At 40.2% G+C, this 13,166-nt stretch overlaps 1 protein-coding gene across 1 annotated transcript; it reads right to left on the minus strand.

Annotated features, from left to right (window-relative positions):
• Window positions 1-1,954: 1,954 nt before the first annotated feature.
• On the minus strand, window positions 1,955-13,163 carry ppcdc (phosphopantothenoylcysteine decarboxylase). Its single transcript, XM_085461904.1, has 5 exons — window positions 12,927-13,163; window positions 7,711-7,806; window positions 7,214-7,342; window positions 6,950-7,118; window positions 1,955-3,908 (listed from the first exon to the last, which is right to left on the minus strand). The coding sequence occupies exons 1-5, from the start codon at window positions 13,050-13,052 to the stop codon at window positions 3,820-3,822; spliced, it is 609 nt and encodes a 202-aa protein (XP_085318030.1). The 5' UTR covers window positions 13,053-13,163; the 3' UTR covers window positions 1,955-3,819.
• Between the last annotated feature and the right edge of the window lie 3 nt (window positions 13,164-13,166).

Raw genomic sequence — 13,166 nt, forward strand, 5'->3', positions numbered from 1 at the left:
GTTTAACTGTTCATCACTGCTGAAATATGACAACACACTGTCATGTGATGAGCCGGTATGTTGCAGAGTCACTTTCTTGCTGACGGTATCGTGTGTACTTACAGAAACTCCTCGGTTTCAGACGGTGAATTCTTGCAAATAACACAATAGGTTCAATTGATTGTGATATTTGGGAGCTATCTTTAGTTAAGCATGTGTTAAACTGGCAGCTGGGAAAAAAATTGTTTTTGCAAGTGCAACTTTGGCCATTTCATATCACCTATCTGAAGTTTTCATGATATGCACCCAGTTCTTAGAACACACTGTTCATTCCCATTAAGCACACCTGCAAGCTGCATGCTCCCCCACAGTGATATCAAGGCCAGGATGACACTCCCCTTGTCAGAATGGCTGATGTAATATTTCTCTAGCCTCATTAACAGAATCAGCCAGCAGCCAATAGCAGCAGGACAGGTTATGGCTCAGGGAAGGATGCTTTTCATTTGGGGAGCCATTCACATCGCTCCATGTGCTGCAACCTCGACAGCTCAACAGTAACAATCCCCTCAGTTATTTGCAAGCCAAATTTCTTTCCAGTCCAACTGGATTTGGAGGAAGCAGGAAAAAAGTACGATAAAATATTACCCTCTACACAGCCTAGAAAAGTTAAAATAAACAGAACAAAAATGCACACACACAAAACATGCAGCATGCAGCTGCAAATTAGAAGAGAGGGTTTCTCTTCAGTAGAGACGGGAGGTATTAATGCTAAAGAGACAAGTTCAGTTTGATGACAAGGAAATAAAGAGACTTCCTAGTGCTATGTGACCAGGAAAATTTGAGCAGTTCAAAATAACACCATAGATCCCTATCATAGGGGGGGGGGGAAGAAAACATAAAATGATAAACATAATGTACAGCATGACGTGGCTGACTTAGATTGCAATACAAAGTATCCTGATCTCTTAAATGGGGGGTAGGCCTACTTGTCCCAACATAACACTACTCCAGACAACTGCCACCTGCCAGGTGCACTTTCAGTTTATTACAAGTAAGACAGTTGTGTACCGTCTGTTTTCTCTGGACACAATCCAGACCTGGATGTTTCACTTTGTTAGGAGATAGAGGGCTTTCACAAAGATAAACATGTCTTACACTAATGCGATCCATGGGTTTCGTCACTTTTGCCCTTTGGACATCTTGTAAAAGCATTTGGGGAAGTTGTTCTAAAAAGCTCAAACCATCTTAAAGCAAACATAAAGAAAATTTCCAAAAATGCACAAACAAAATGAGGATGTATCGTTGTTACCAAGTCAAGGATTTCCGTATCATGACAGTTTTATTTTATGTGGTTCTGCAGTAAAACCAGTCTGTCAAACTGCCTGGTGGGAAAAGAGTTTCTGTTGCCTTGTGTCAGATAATTAATCCCCAGAGGCACCAGGACAGCATCTATAGAATTAAATAAGAAGGATGTTGTTCACACTATAATGCATAGGTGTCAAACTCTGGCCCGCGGGCCAAATTTGGCCCGCAGCCTAATTACATTTGGCCCGCGAAGCCATACCAAATTACTATTAGAGCTGGCCTACTGGTATTATACAGCTAATATATATATTGTTTAGTATTAAGCTATGCTTGTTCCAAATTCAGTTTTTCAGCAAAACTTGTTTGAGTCCATAAGAAAAGATTCATTTTTATATCTGGAGGAAGATTTTTTTTTAAAATAAATATTAATGTTAGCCCGCGACTTTGTTCCAGTTTTGAATTTTGGCCCACTGTGTATTTGAGTTTGACACCCCTGCTATAATGTATGACATGGCCAGAACATGGATTTAATGACTTTTTGTTTCATGCAATGCTTTTATACTCATTTGCAATTCTATATTTTTCCTTTTGTCATGGTTCCCCATATGACCATCTAAAGGATCTCTCACTAATATCATACAGAGCCCAGAACAGAGAAGTGCAGTCTGAATCAGCATTATATTTTATCATTTATTTTATATACACACACATATGAACAACCAAGCTTACATATACACACCATGGGCATGAATGTCATGGTAATTTTGGGCTTTTTATTATTTTAAAAATTCCCAGAGTGGAATGATTGTTCACCATTCATCTTCAGTGACTTTAAAAAACAAAAAAACAAGAATTCATTTTGGATTTGACAGGGTCAAAATATAAATGCAGGCTCAAACATATACATGCACTTACTTACATTTTTTAATAATTGGTGCTGAAGGTTCTACAGTGTCTTAGGTCGACAAAGCCAAGGTCTAATAACTCGTCATTAGCGACTGATTACAACTTTTAGTGACTGAGAGGGTGCCAACCAAGAAAGACGCTCCTCCTCCAAAAGCAACACCTTTAAGCTCGACTGATATTTGCAGCTGTCCACATGTGAACAAGCCTTCTGGAAAAAAGTTTTATGGTCAAAGATGTGACAAAGATTGAGACAATAAAGAGGTATGTTTGGAGGAGCACAGGTGTGGCTTTCAAATGGACAAACACTGTAGCAACTGTCAAGCATGGTGGTGGTAGCAGCATGCTCTGGGGCTGTTTTGCTTCCAGCAATACTGGCAGAATATTAAAGGAGGAGGACTACCTCCAAATTCGCCAACTTTTTCTCAAATCAAGAGCTGGACAGGACAACAATCCAAAAACTAAACCTGGTTTTGGAATAGATAAAGCAAGCTTCAGGAATCACCTTCCCCGACCCTAATGAAAATGTGTGGACTATGCTTAAAAGGAAAACAACCAGAGTTAGAAATGATCATGCACCCAATTCTTGTTTTTTTTTTTTTAAGTCATTAAAGGCACATCCTGTATGTCTGATATGATTGATTATGCTCAATAATCGATCCTGGAAAAAGGACACTTCAAAGAACTAATTAAAACCCATAGAAAACCCCAAATTACAACGGCTTTCATGAATCTGATGGGAATACATGACTGAAATTTTAACTTGTTGCACTTTTGTCTCTTTACCTTTGATAATGACAACAATTTCAGTTCCTTTAGCAAATAAACAAAATGTATAATCACACATTTTACAGCTTGGAGTATAAATATGGCCTTTTTAACAGGTATATTATTAGATGTTCATTTAGAGAGGTACTTAGCAAACAGTAATGTGGCATGTTGCAGTTTTCATTATCCTTATATCTATATCTGAATACGTCAGCTAACATTAAACAAAAAGAATAAACAAAGGTAAATTCAGAGGAAAGCCTTTCCAGGAAAAACAAGTCGAGCACATCGTAAACAGGCTCAAACTGTCTGTTCAAGTCAGGAAAAAATGCATAATACAAAACGCACTTTCATGTCATCTCTGAGAGATGCAGCTGTTGCTACCTTATCTTTTATGTTACTTGGGATACCAAATAATGTGTTACTATCTAAACAAAATAAATATACAAAAAAAACAACACAAAACTGTTTAAAATGTACCTCAAAAAACTGATGGTGACAGCTAAAAATTAACGTCTCACACTACCAACTTTTTTGTTTTTAACCTCTGGGATGATCAGGCTCCAGAGGTGATATGATGGGAATTAATGTTGAAAAAGTCAATGCACGTCTTTGAAATGTAAAGCTGCTGTGCCCCAACAGGTTTAACAATACCAAAAGAGGATTTAGAGAGATGCCAGTCATGATGTTCTGGAGACACCCACACATTCTAAGAAGTGAATTTATGAAGTAAAACAGGTGAAAGCAAGTAAATGAGTTTACCATGGGTGTGTTGGACCGTGGCAGTTTGACAAATCCAACAACAAGGCATAGTGTTTGTTTTTCTTTGGCCTTTTGTGTTTGCTTGGATGTACAATATGACGTTCATGCTTCCAAAGATGACTCATCTGGTTTCTGAAGATACTCTTTGACAAGACTGACAATTGTCGATACTTCTGCCATGGCACCTTTACCTATGGAAAAACAAAGAATTATGAGCTATACAAATGTCTTCTGCAGAAAACTATAAATCAGTCAGTGCCTGAAGGAAAATACAAAGAAGACATGTACACGATTGCAATGCAAATGCTCATGCACATTCTTCACATTCATAAATACACTACACTACACTCAAGCTGTTTGCATATAAATCTGAGCCAAACCCCACCGATGAATCAAAAAGACAGCACTATTAGCAACAAAACTCATAGGCACAGCTCCACCATTTTATTTATTCTTTTATAACACTTTATGCAGTACATCTCCAAAATAGATGAATTGATTAGAATTTTGAAGCTTTAACTGTATCCATGTGTACATCTGCACATGTTTGTGCTTCACTGGGTAAATGGGTTAAATGCAGAGGAACTATCTCCCTATGGCAGGGGTGCCCAATCCCGGTCCTCGAGAGCTACCGTCCTGCAGCTTTTAGATGCATCCCTACTCCAACACAGCTGAATCAAATGGTTTGATTACCTCTTCAGCATGCCATCGTGTTTGGCAAAGGCCTGAAAACAAGCCATTCATTTGATTCAGCTGTGTTGGAGTAGGGATGCATCTAAAAGCTGCAGGACGGTAGCTCTCGAGGACCGGGATTGAGCACCCCTGCCCTATGGGGACTAACACGCACACTTTAGTCATTAGATTAATGTACCAAGGTCAACTGTATGAATTGACATAGTATCAATCAATGTCTTAAACTGAGTTATACAATCTAGGTGACACTTCATTACTTTTCCACTACACAAAGTGGTTTACAAAGCCAAGACGTAAACATGACATTAAAAAGTCCAGTGTTAGATATCCTTGAAAAACATTGTGAAGGGAAGTTGTTCCCACTGAATCTATTTCTAGCCTTTTGTCTTCTGTCCAACTTTCTTTGCACTTGCTATAAGACTAAGTCATTAAAATTAGTACTTTCAGTTCCTTATATTAGCACTTTCTATGCTTATTTATACTTTCCTGTACTCTTAGTGGATGTTAATAGGAAACTTCTTTTGACTTAGCTGAAAACACAGCTTAATAAACAGCAGCCTAGGGTAACTAGAAGCAGGATAATCAATACTTACCATGGACTATAGTTATTTATACTAGGTTATATTAAAGGTGGACACTGCAGCTGTGGACAGTGTTTTTTCCAGAAATAATTTCTCAGAATAAAGTAGTCGACACACCTGCTACAGATACAGATTTAGCAGATGCAGCAGCCTCACACAGCATGTTAAATATGAACGCTAAGTATCAGCAGTGCTGTCAGCATTGGTATCTAGCCATCCAAGCATTTTAGGAGATAAGCTCCAGTTAGCAAAAAACAACAAATTGTATTAACGGGGAAGAAAAATGAAATGAACGGAAGTTGTGAAGAGTTAAGTAGATAAAATGGTAGCACCTTATACAAAAATAGACCATGCAACACAAGTTTTTGCATTTACAAATCGCACCATAAGTCTTAAAGCACATGAACTACAAGTATGTGATGCCAACTTTAGAACTTGTACGATCTATACATTTCACTTGGTTGCTATTTATGCTATAACAGTGCTATAAAAGCTACTGCTTTAGAGTGCATGGTTGATCACAACAACACACGCAACACAAAAAGTAGCTTCTACCAGAGCCACAGAAAATGGTGTCAAATACATGTAGCATTTTCCATCAAGGCCTATTCATTTTTATCTTGTGGTGAGTTTGAGTGCTGGGTTATTCTTGAAACTACCTGCATTGTAAGACATACCATGTCATCCTAGTAAATCTAAACACTGGTAAGATGTTCACATAGTTTGTCCAAGTCTCTTAATACTTTGCTTAGCCACATGACAGAATGAAAAACAAGTCCTTGATACAAAAAAGGGAAGGAGGCAGTTTTAGATGTTCTTGGATAATCCCTTTGTACCACAGTTATCTCTTAAGTACAGTGTCTTTGGAAAGGAACTAAAATATGCCTCTCGTAGGTAACTTACTATGTCAAGTTATGTGACACAGTTTAACAGTGAGCACTGAGCAGGTTGATATGACCTCACACACAGCTGGCTACTGTGCCTGGTAATTAAGAGCAATTCACGAGCCACTTTAATCTAAAATCATCCTTGGGATAAGTCACCTTATCAGAAAAAAAGGAAGCATGTGGCATGTGATTTGGAATAAGGTCTGTTTACCTATAGCAGCTAATAGTCACAGTGTGCTGGTACATAGTGTACTTTTTACAGCCACAGGACACTGAAATCAACACAACTGGTGAAGGAGAATTTGTGTTAAGGAAGAAGGTAGAAAAACTAGCCTTTGAAACTATTTTTTTAAAGGTGAGATTTGACCTCTTGTTTTATCTGCCTGTGATGCTGTGTGTCACCTGGTCTAATCACTGTTACATGCCACTCTCCTTATTCACCTTTGGACCCCTGATGTCATATGATTTACTCAGTACTGTCACGTTTCTTGCCTGCGCAGTTCAAGTAGTGTTTGCTCCTGCTATATACTATATATAAAAGGAGGACGTAACCCACATTCATCCTTAAAGAGGCATTTTTTTTTAAACTGCCATCAGGGGGGAATTTCCCCTGACTGCAAAAAGTAGTCCAATCATATAGACGTGCATGAGTTTTTATACTCCAGGTGAAGACACCTGGAGTATAAAAAATATATAATGGCAAATATATGAGCTACAGATACAGTTACGGGTTTACAGTAATAATAAATAAATAAATAAATAAATAAATAAAGACAAAGTCCAAGATGGGTGTAGTAAAATAAGTCACTGGCTCCATGGCATGTGTGAATATTAATCTCCAGCTATTTTAAAGCCATAATAATCATGTCAGTCTTTTTTTAAGGAAATTGTAAGATACTCACTTGAGTAAGGCTCACAAATGTGAGAATATGATGTCTGCTGTTGCATAATTCTAAGTTCTAAGTAAAATATGTAAATTTCAACCCTTTTTCAATTTCCAACGATCTGAGAGTCTGAGTAAATATTAGCAAAGGTTAAATATATTTAGTTCCTCCTCATATTAAAACTCACCTTCATCTCCACACACTAGCTTTTTGGCAACGCAGGGGATTTCCACATATCCAAACTCTTTCAGTCTGGATACCTGCTGGGCTGTAATAGGATGCAGCCACATAGCTGTGTTCATTGCAGGGCAGAAGAGAAGAGGACGACTGGTATCCCAGGCTCTTACCACACACGTCTGAAATGACAAATACACATAAACCTGGAAATCATTTCACAGAAATTCTGCAATAAATGATTATTTGCAAAATCTTTAGTGTTTCATCTTCTTACCAGCAGATTATCACAAATACCACTAGCAATCTTTCCAAGACTGTTGGCATCAAGAGGGGCAATGACAAGTAGATCTGCCCAACGCCTTAGCTCAATGTGTAGCACAGGATCAGATCTCTGTTTCCACAGCTAAATGAGAGACATGCTGTTTGAAATGCATCCAGTTACACAGTCACATCTTCACTTCTGTCTGGAATGCACAAGTTAAACCAGTGTTTTTATGTCTCAGAATTCTCACAAGTAACTCCAGTGTTTTCAAGTTAATAATGGGCAACTCATACCACATTTCATTTTGCTCAGTATGGCACTGTACAGTATTCCTTCACCTATTTTATTTGAAGAGCCCAAGCTGACCTTCATATTGATTATATATGTCATGTTAATTTGTCTTTTCTATATATATATATATATATATATATATATATATATATATAGCTATATATGTTTTCAGTGTAATAATGGCTACATTAGAATATCATACTCGAGTTAGTTATTACCTCCCATTCATCCTCGTCACTGTAGATTTTGACTGACACCTCAGCAGAATTATAGAAGTGCTTGGCATGCTCTGTAGTGACTACACGTACATCCACCTACAGCATGACAACATAAATGACATAAATGACAGTGACTGCAGAAGAGAGAGAGATAGAGAGATAGAGAGATAGAGAGAGAGAGAGAGATAGATAGATAGATAGATAGATAGATAGATAGATAGATAGATAGATAGATAGATAGATAGATAGATAGATAGATAGAGTGCAACAATACACAAAATTCACGGTTCGGTTCGATACTTTGGTGTCACGGTTCGATATTTTTTCGATACAAAAAAATGTTCATGCCTTTTTAATTTGTCATTTATTAAATTTTCACGGCACATTCCGCACCACATCTCTGTGCGTTCATCATTTGTTTGAAGCCAGCTCACCTCCTGCAACTACTTTTCCGAGAATACGCGCTTCTTTTGTGGTTCGGACTCCTTCTGACATTTCTTTGGAGGTGGAGGAACATTACAGTAATTGCTTAAAGGAGCTTGCTTCTTCGACATCTTTAAGAGTTCTAAACAAATGTCTGTCCTCCTCCTTAAAATCTTATGTATGCAAACACGCGTTGCAACTTCTTATCTTGTGCCCATTTTTTATTTTGACAGCGAATGCGCACCACTTATGTGCAGCCCTGGTTATTTCGCTTGTCATATTGCAGCCACAGAAATTCTTTTGTCCATGAAACCATAAAGCTGCACTTTCTTTTTGCCTTATAGTCTGATTTGTCATAACTTCTCCGTTTTGTGGTAAGCTTTTCTTTGGCTGTCACTTCTTCACCCTGACCTGTCTTATTTGGCTCAGCAGAACTAAAATATTGTGGCGAGCTCAGACAAGAAGGAGACGGAGGTATCGTTTGGTCTTGCTTCCCGTGAGCTAGCCAGGGAGCACAGCCGTTTATTGACATCTGCAGAAGAACACTGCCGCTAGCTAACTGCTCAGCGCGGCAACAGCACAGCAACAACAACAACACCACCACACAGGGCGCCCTCTGACCCCGGAAGGACACACCTTCGCAGCGAGAGGGCGTCACCCGTCACTATGGCAACATAAACAAAACATAACTGTACAAACAGAACCCCGAACAGCCCTGACCCGCTACATAGCCCCCACCTAAGGGGTCAGTCGTCCCCGACGACCCCATTACCCCACACAAAGTCCTGCAAATGTCCAGGTGCCTTCTTTTGGCGCACCGGCCGGTCACGACCGGCGGGGTAAAAGTCACTCGGGTCAGAACATGGGGTGCCACCATCATCCCGCTTCTGACACCAATGTGGCGAGCTCAGACAAGGAGGAGACGGAGGTATCGTTTGGTCTTGCTTCCCGTGAGCTAGCCAGGGAGCACAGCCGTTTATTGACATCTGCAGAAGAACACTGCCGCTAGCTAACTGCTCAGCGCGGCAACAGCACAGCAACAACAACAACACCACCACACAGGGCGCCCTCTGACCCCGGAAGGACACACCGTCGCAGCGAGAGGGCGTCACCCGTCACTATGGCAACATGAACAAAACATAACTGTACAAACAGAACCCCGAACAGCCCTGACCCGCTACATAGCCCCCACCTAAGGGGTCAGTCGTCCCCGACGACCCCATTACCCCACACAAAGTCCTGCAAATGTCCAGGTGCCTTCTTTTGGCGCACCGGCCGGTCACGGTCACTCGGGTCAGAACATGGGGTGCCACCATCATCCCACTTCTGACACCAATGTGGCGAGCTCAGACAAGGAGGAGACGGAGATATCGTTTGGTCTTGCTTCCCGTGAGCTAGCCAGGGAGCACAGCCGTTTATTGACATCTGCAGAAGAACACTGCCGCTAGCTAACTGCTCAGCGCGGCAACAGCACAGCAGCAACAACAACACCACCACACAGGGCGCCCTCTGACCCCGGAAGGACACACCGTCGCAGCGAGAGGGCGTCACCCGTCACTATGGCAACATAAACAAAACATAACTGTACAAACAGAACCCCGAACAGCCCTGATCCGCTACAATATACATCCTGCTGCTTTTACACACGCACTCACATAATGCTCAGCGATTCTCTGCACGATCAACCTCTCACATGTTTAAGCTTGCTGCGGGAGATTTCACTTGTCATGTTTGCATAGTAAGCTAACAATTGATAAGACAATGTCAGAGGAATTGGTGCGCAAATTATCATCACTCACCAATCAGTGCTGTCACTCTCTATACACAGTTCGCGCGATTGCAAAGTGAAAGCAAAAAAACAAGCGCAAATTCAAACGCAACTTCAATATGTCACATATTGGCAGTGGCTCACCGATGCCAATGACATAATTACCCGGCTACATTTCCGAAAGAATGCAAAAGCATTGACATAGATTTTTCCTTCCTACAATAGCCCGACGGGCAGGGTAGCCCGTCTGAAAAAAATCGCTAGCCCCAGGACGTCGGGCTAGCGATTTTGCGAGCCCTGTATCTGATTGAGGAATCACTCATCTTTGGAAAAGAGAGTTTATTACAGAGAAATGCCTCTTTCCAAAATAAAAGCTATACTATCCGCTTCTTCTGGGCTATATTCTCAGCAGCATAAGGAGAATCATGTGCTAACAGCTGTCTAAATGACTCGGCTAAAGTTAGTAGCATGCTTGTTGTTTTTGTCTTTGCACTAGGATGATGTAAATGTGCAGTCATATTCGTTGTGTTCCCACTAGTGCTTTCAGGTTAATCTCGTTGAAATGACCTTAACGCCACAACACGGCAAATCTCCGTTAACGAGCTACCGCCGATCGCCCTGTGCATGGGGCTAGACGGCCAACACGTTAACAAGCTAACTGCGCTAACACACTAGTTCCCACCTATGTAATTGAGCATTGCATGGCACATCCAACATACTGTTTTACTTTAGTCCATGACTCGCTTACCTTCAGGGTCATACGTCACATGAAAACCAAAATAATTCCAAACGCCAGATCTGAATGAGAGTGGGGGAGGTCCATGTTGCAAGGAGAGCTTAACTTCTGTCTCGCTAGCTTGCCCTGCGCTCTTCCTTCTGACTATGCTGTCTGTGTTGAGCGCTCAGTGGATCTGCGCTCGACAGTGCAGCCTAGGCGGAGTAGTCGAACGCAGATTCACTGAGCGCTCAACACAGACAGCATCGTCAGAAGGAAAGTTGATAAAATAAATTACAAATGTTATATTGTTCGATACATATGCGTACCGAACCGAAAGCACTGAACGGTTCAATATCGATACGAATATCGTTGCACCCCTAATAAATAGATAGATAGATAGATAGATAGATAGATAGATAGATAGATAGATAGATAGATAGATAGATAGATAGATAGATAGATAGATAGATAGATAGATAGATAGATAGATAGATAAGGGGAAAAGGGAGGGAGACACACATCAGTAGTATGAATTTCCTTTTCCACCACATCCCATTTAAAATTGAGATCTGATGACTGTGGATGCCTGAAAGCCACTTGTGTACAATGGATTCACTGTCATGTTCACAAACCAGTTTAACATGATTTGAGCTTTATGGCATGTTATCCTGCAGGAAGCAGCCATCAGAAGATGAGTACTCTGTGGTCATAAATGATAGACATATTTAAATGATGACTTAAATGTACTAAGAGGCCTGGAGTGTGCCAAGACAATATCCCCCACAACATAACACCACCTTCAGCCTGAACAATTGAGACATGGCGGGATGGATCCATGTTTTATGATCTTTATACCAATTTCCCACCCTACCATTTGAACATTTTTCCAAACTTCTTCTGTCCAATTTTGGTGAGTCTGTATGAACTGTAGCCTAATTTTTCAATGTCTAGCTGACAGGCATGGCACAGGGTGGGGTTTTGGCTAAGGTTCGATGAGTTGTGCATTGAGAGATACTCTTCTAGTACCATGGTTGTAACATGAGGATTTTGAATTACTCTCCTCTAACCCTGGACGTCACAAAGGCATTTTCACCCAGAAAGCTACCATTCACTGGACATTTTCTCTTTTTTGGGCTATTCTCTGTAAACCCTAGAGATGATTGAGTGGGAAAATACCAGTAGATCAGCAGTTCCTGAAATACTCAGAACAACCTGTTTGCGGCCCACAAACATGCTACGTTCAAAGTCACTTAAATCACCTTTCATTGCCATTCGGATGTTCAGATGAAGTTAAGCAGGTAATCTTGACCATGTCTACATGCCTAAATGCTTGAGTTGCTGCCATGGGATTGGCTAAATAGATATTTGCATTAAAAAGCAGCTTAATTGGTGTACCTAACCAAGTAGCAAGTGAGTGCAGATAGAGTCTACATAGGTATGAATTTCTGTTTACTCTAAGTTTTTACATTATTATAGAGTATTTTTTTAAACAACTACCACTACCACTAGTATGCTTGAATTAATTCATCAATTGTTTTATAATTAGCAGGGCTTGAGCAGGTGAAGTGTTCATTCTTTCTCAAGTAAATAAATACGTCATACTAGTTGTTACAGAGAAGATTTTCCTACAACTGACTGTTTAATTAAAAAAAGAATGATGTTTACAAGACATTACTGCTTCCAGTGACATCCGTGATCCCACATCATTTTGTTGGAAATTAAATTGACTGATTGGGGCATTATGTCTCTCTGCTCCATGGGATGTGCATCCATGCATATTCTCGCATGTTAAACTCAAATGAAGCAATTATTCTTAGTTTGACAGGCCAAATATTTCTCTCTACAGTTATTAGCTATTACACATACAATTTAAAACTATTTGCATTGCTATGCAAACGCATAGCTTCATCACCCTGTTTACTACAAAAGTCCTAACACACTTTATTTAGTATATTGCAAAACCTTTCCCACACTAATACCAACACTGTCATAGATTATCCCCGTTTAACATTTACGTCTTCAAATGTCGTTTTCTCTATTTTCATGGACGACCGTTGTGGTTTTTAATTAACAGGCAGATATTGCTGGCTCAGATTTGCTCTGTTTATTTAATAACTAGAATATACTGCGTTTGTAGCGATGCTGCCTAACATCCCCATCTTGCGGTAAAGGTGAGCTTATGCGTATTATGCCACTTAGATAAACAATAAATGTATATAGATGCTTGTGCTATTATTTGCTAACTATGTACGGGGAAAATAGAAACATTCATGATATGCAAACATTAACTAATATGAAGCAACTCACCCCGGAGAGTTCAAGAAGCTGGGAGACCAAAAGAGGCAGTTTCAAGGCTGCCACGCTTCCTGTCACTCCAACAAGGACATTAAATGTCCCGGAAGTTTTCAACAAATCAGTTTTTAAACTTGACATATGGTCGTCTTGCTGCCTGTTAGCATACTGCCAAAAGAAAAATTAGACAACCTGTCGCGTTCCTGTGACACTTCCGTAAATATTCACTTAGCCAATCAGGGAAGAGCACGTCTA

The sequence above is a fragment of the Copadichromis virginalis genome, linkage group LG7 (assembly GCF_057382275.1).
Source record: "Copadichromis virginalis isolate Kocher_CV1m ecotype Utaka linkage group LG7, C_Virginalis_male_GT1.1, whole genome shotgun sequence".
Classification (NCBI taxonomy): domain Eukaryota; kingdom Metazoa; phylum Chordata; class Actinopteri; order Cichliformes; family Cichlidae; genus Copadichromis; species Copadichromis virginalis.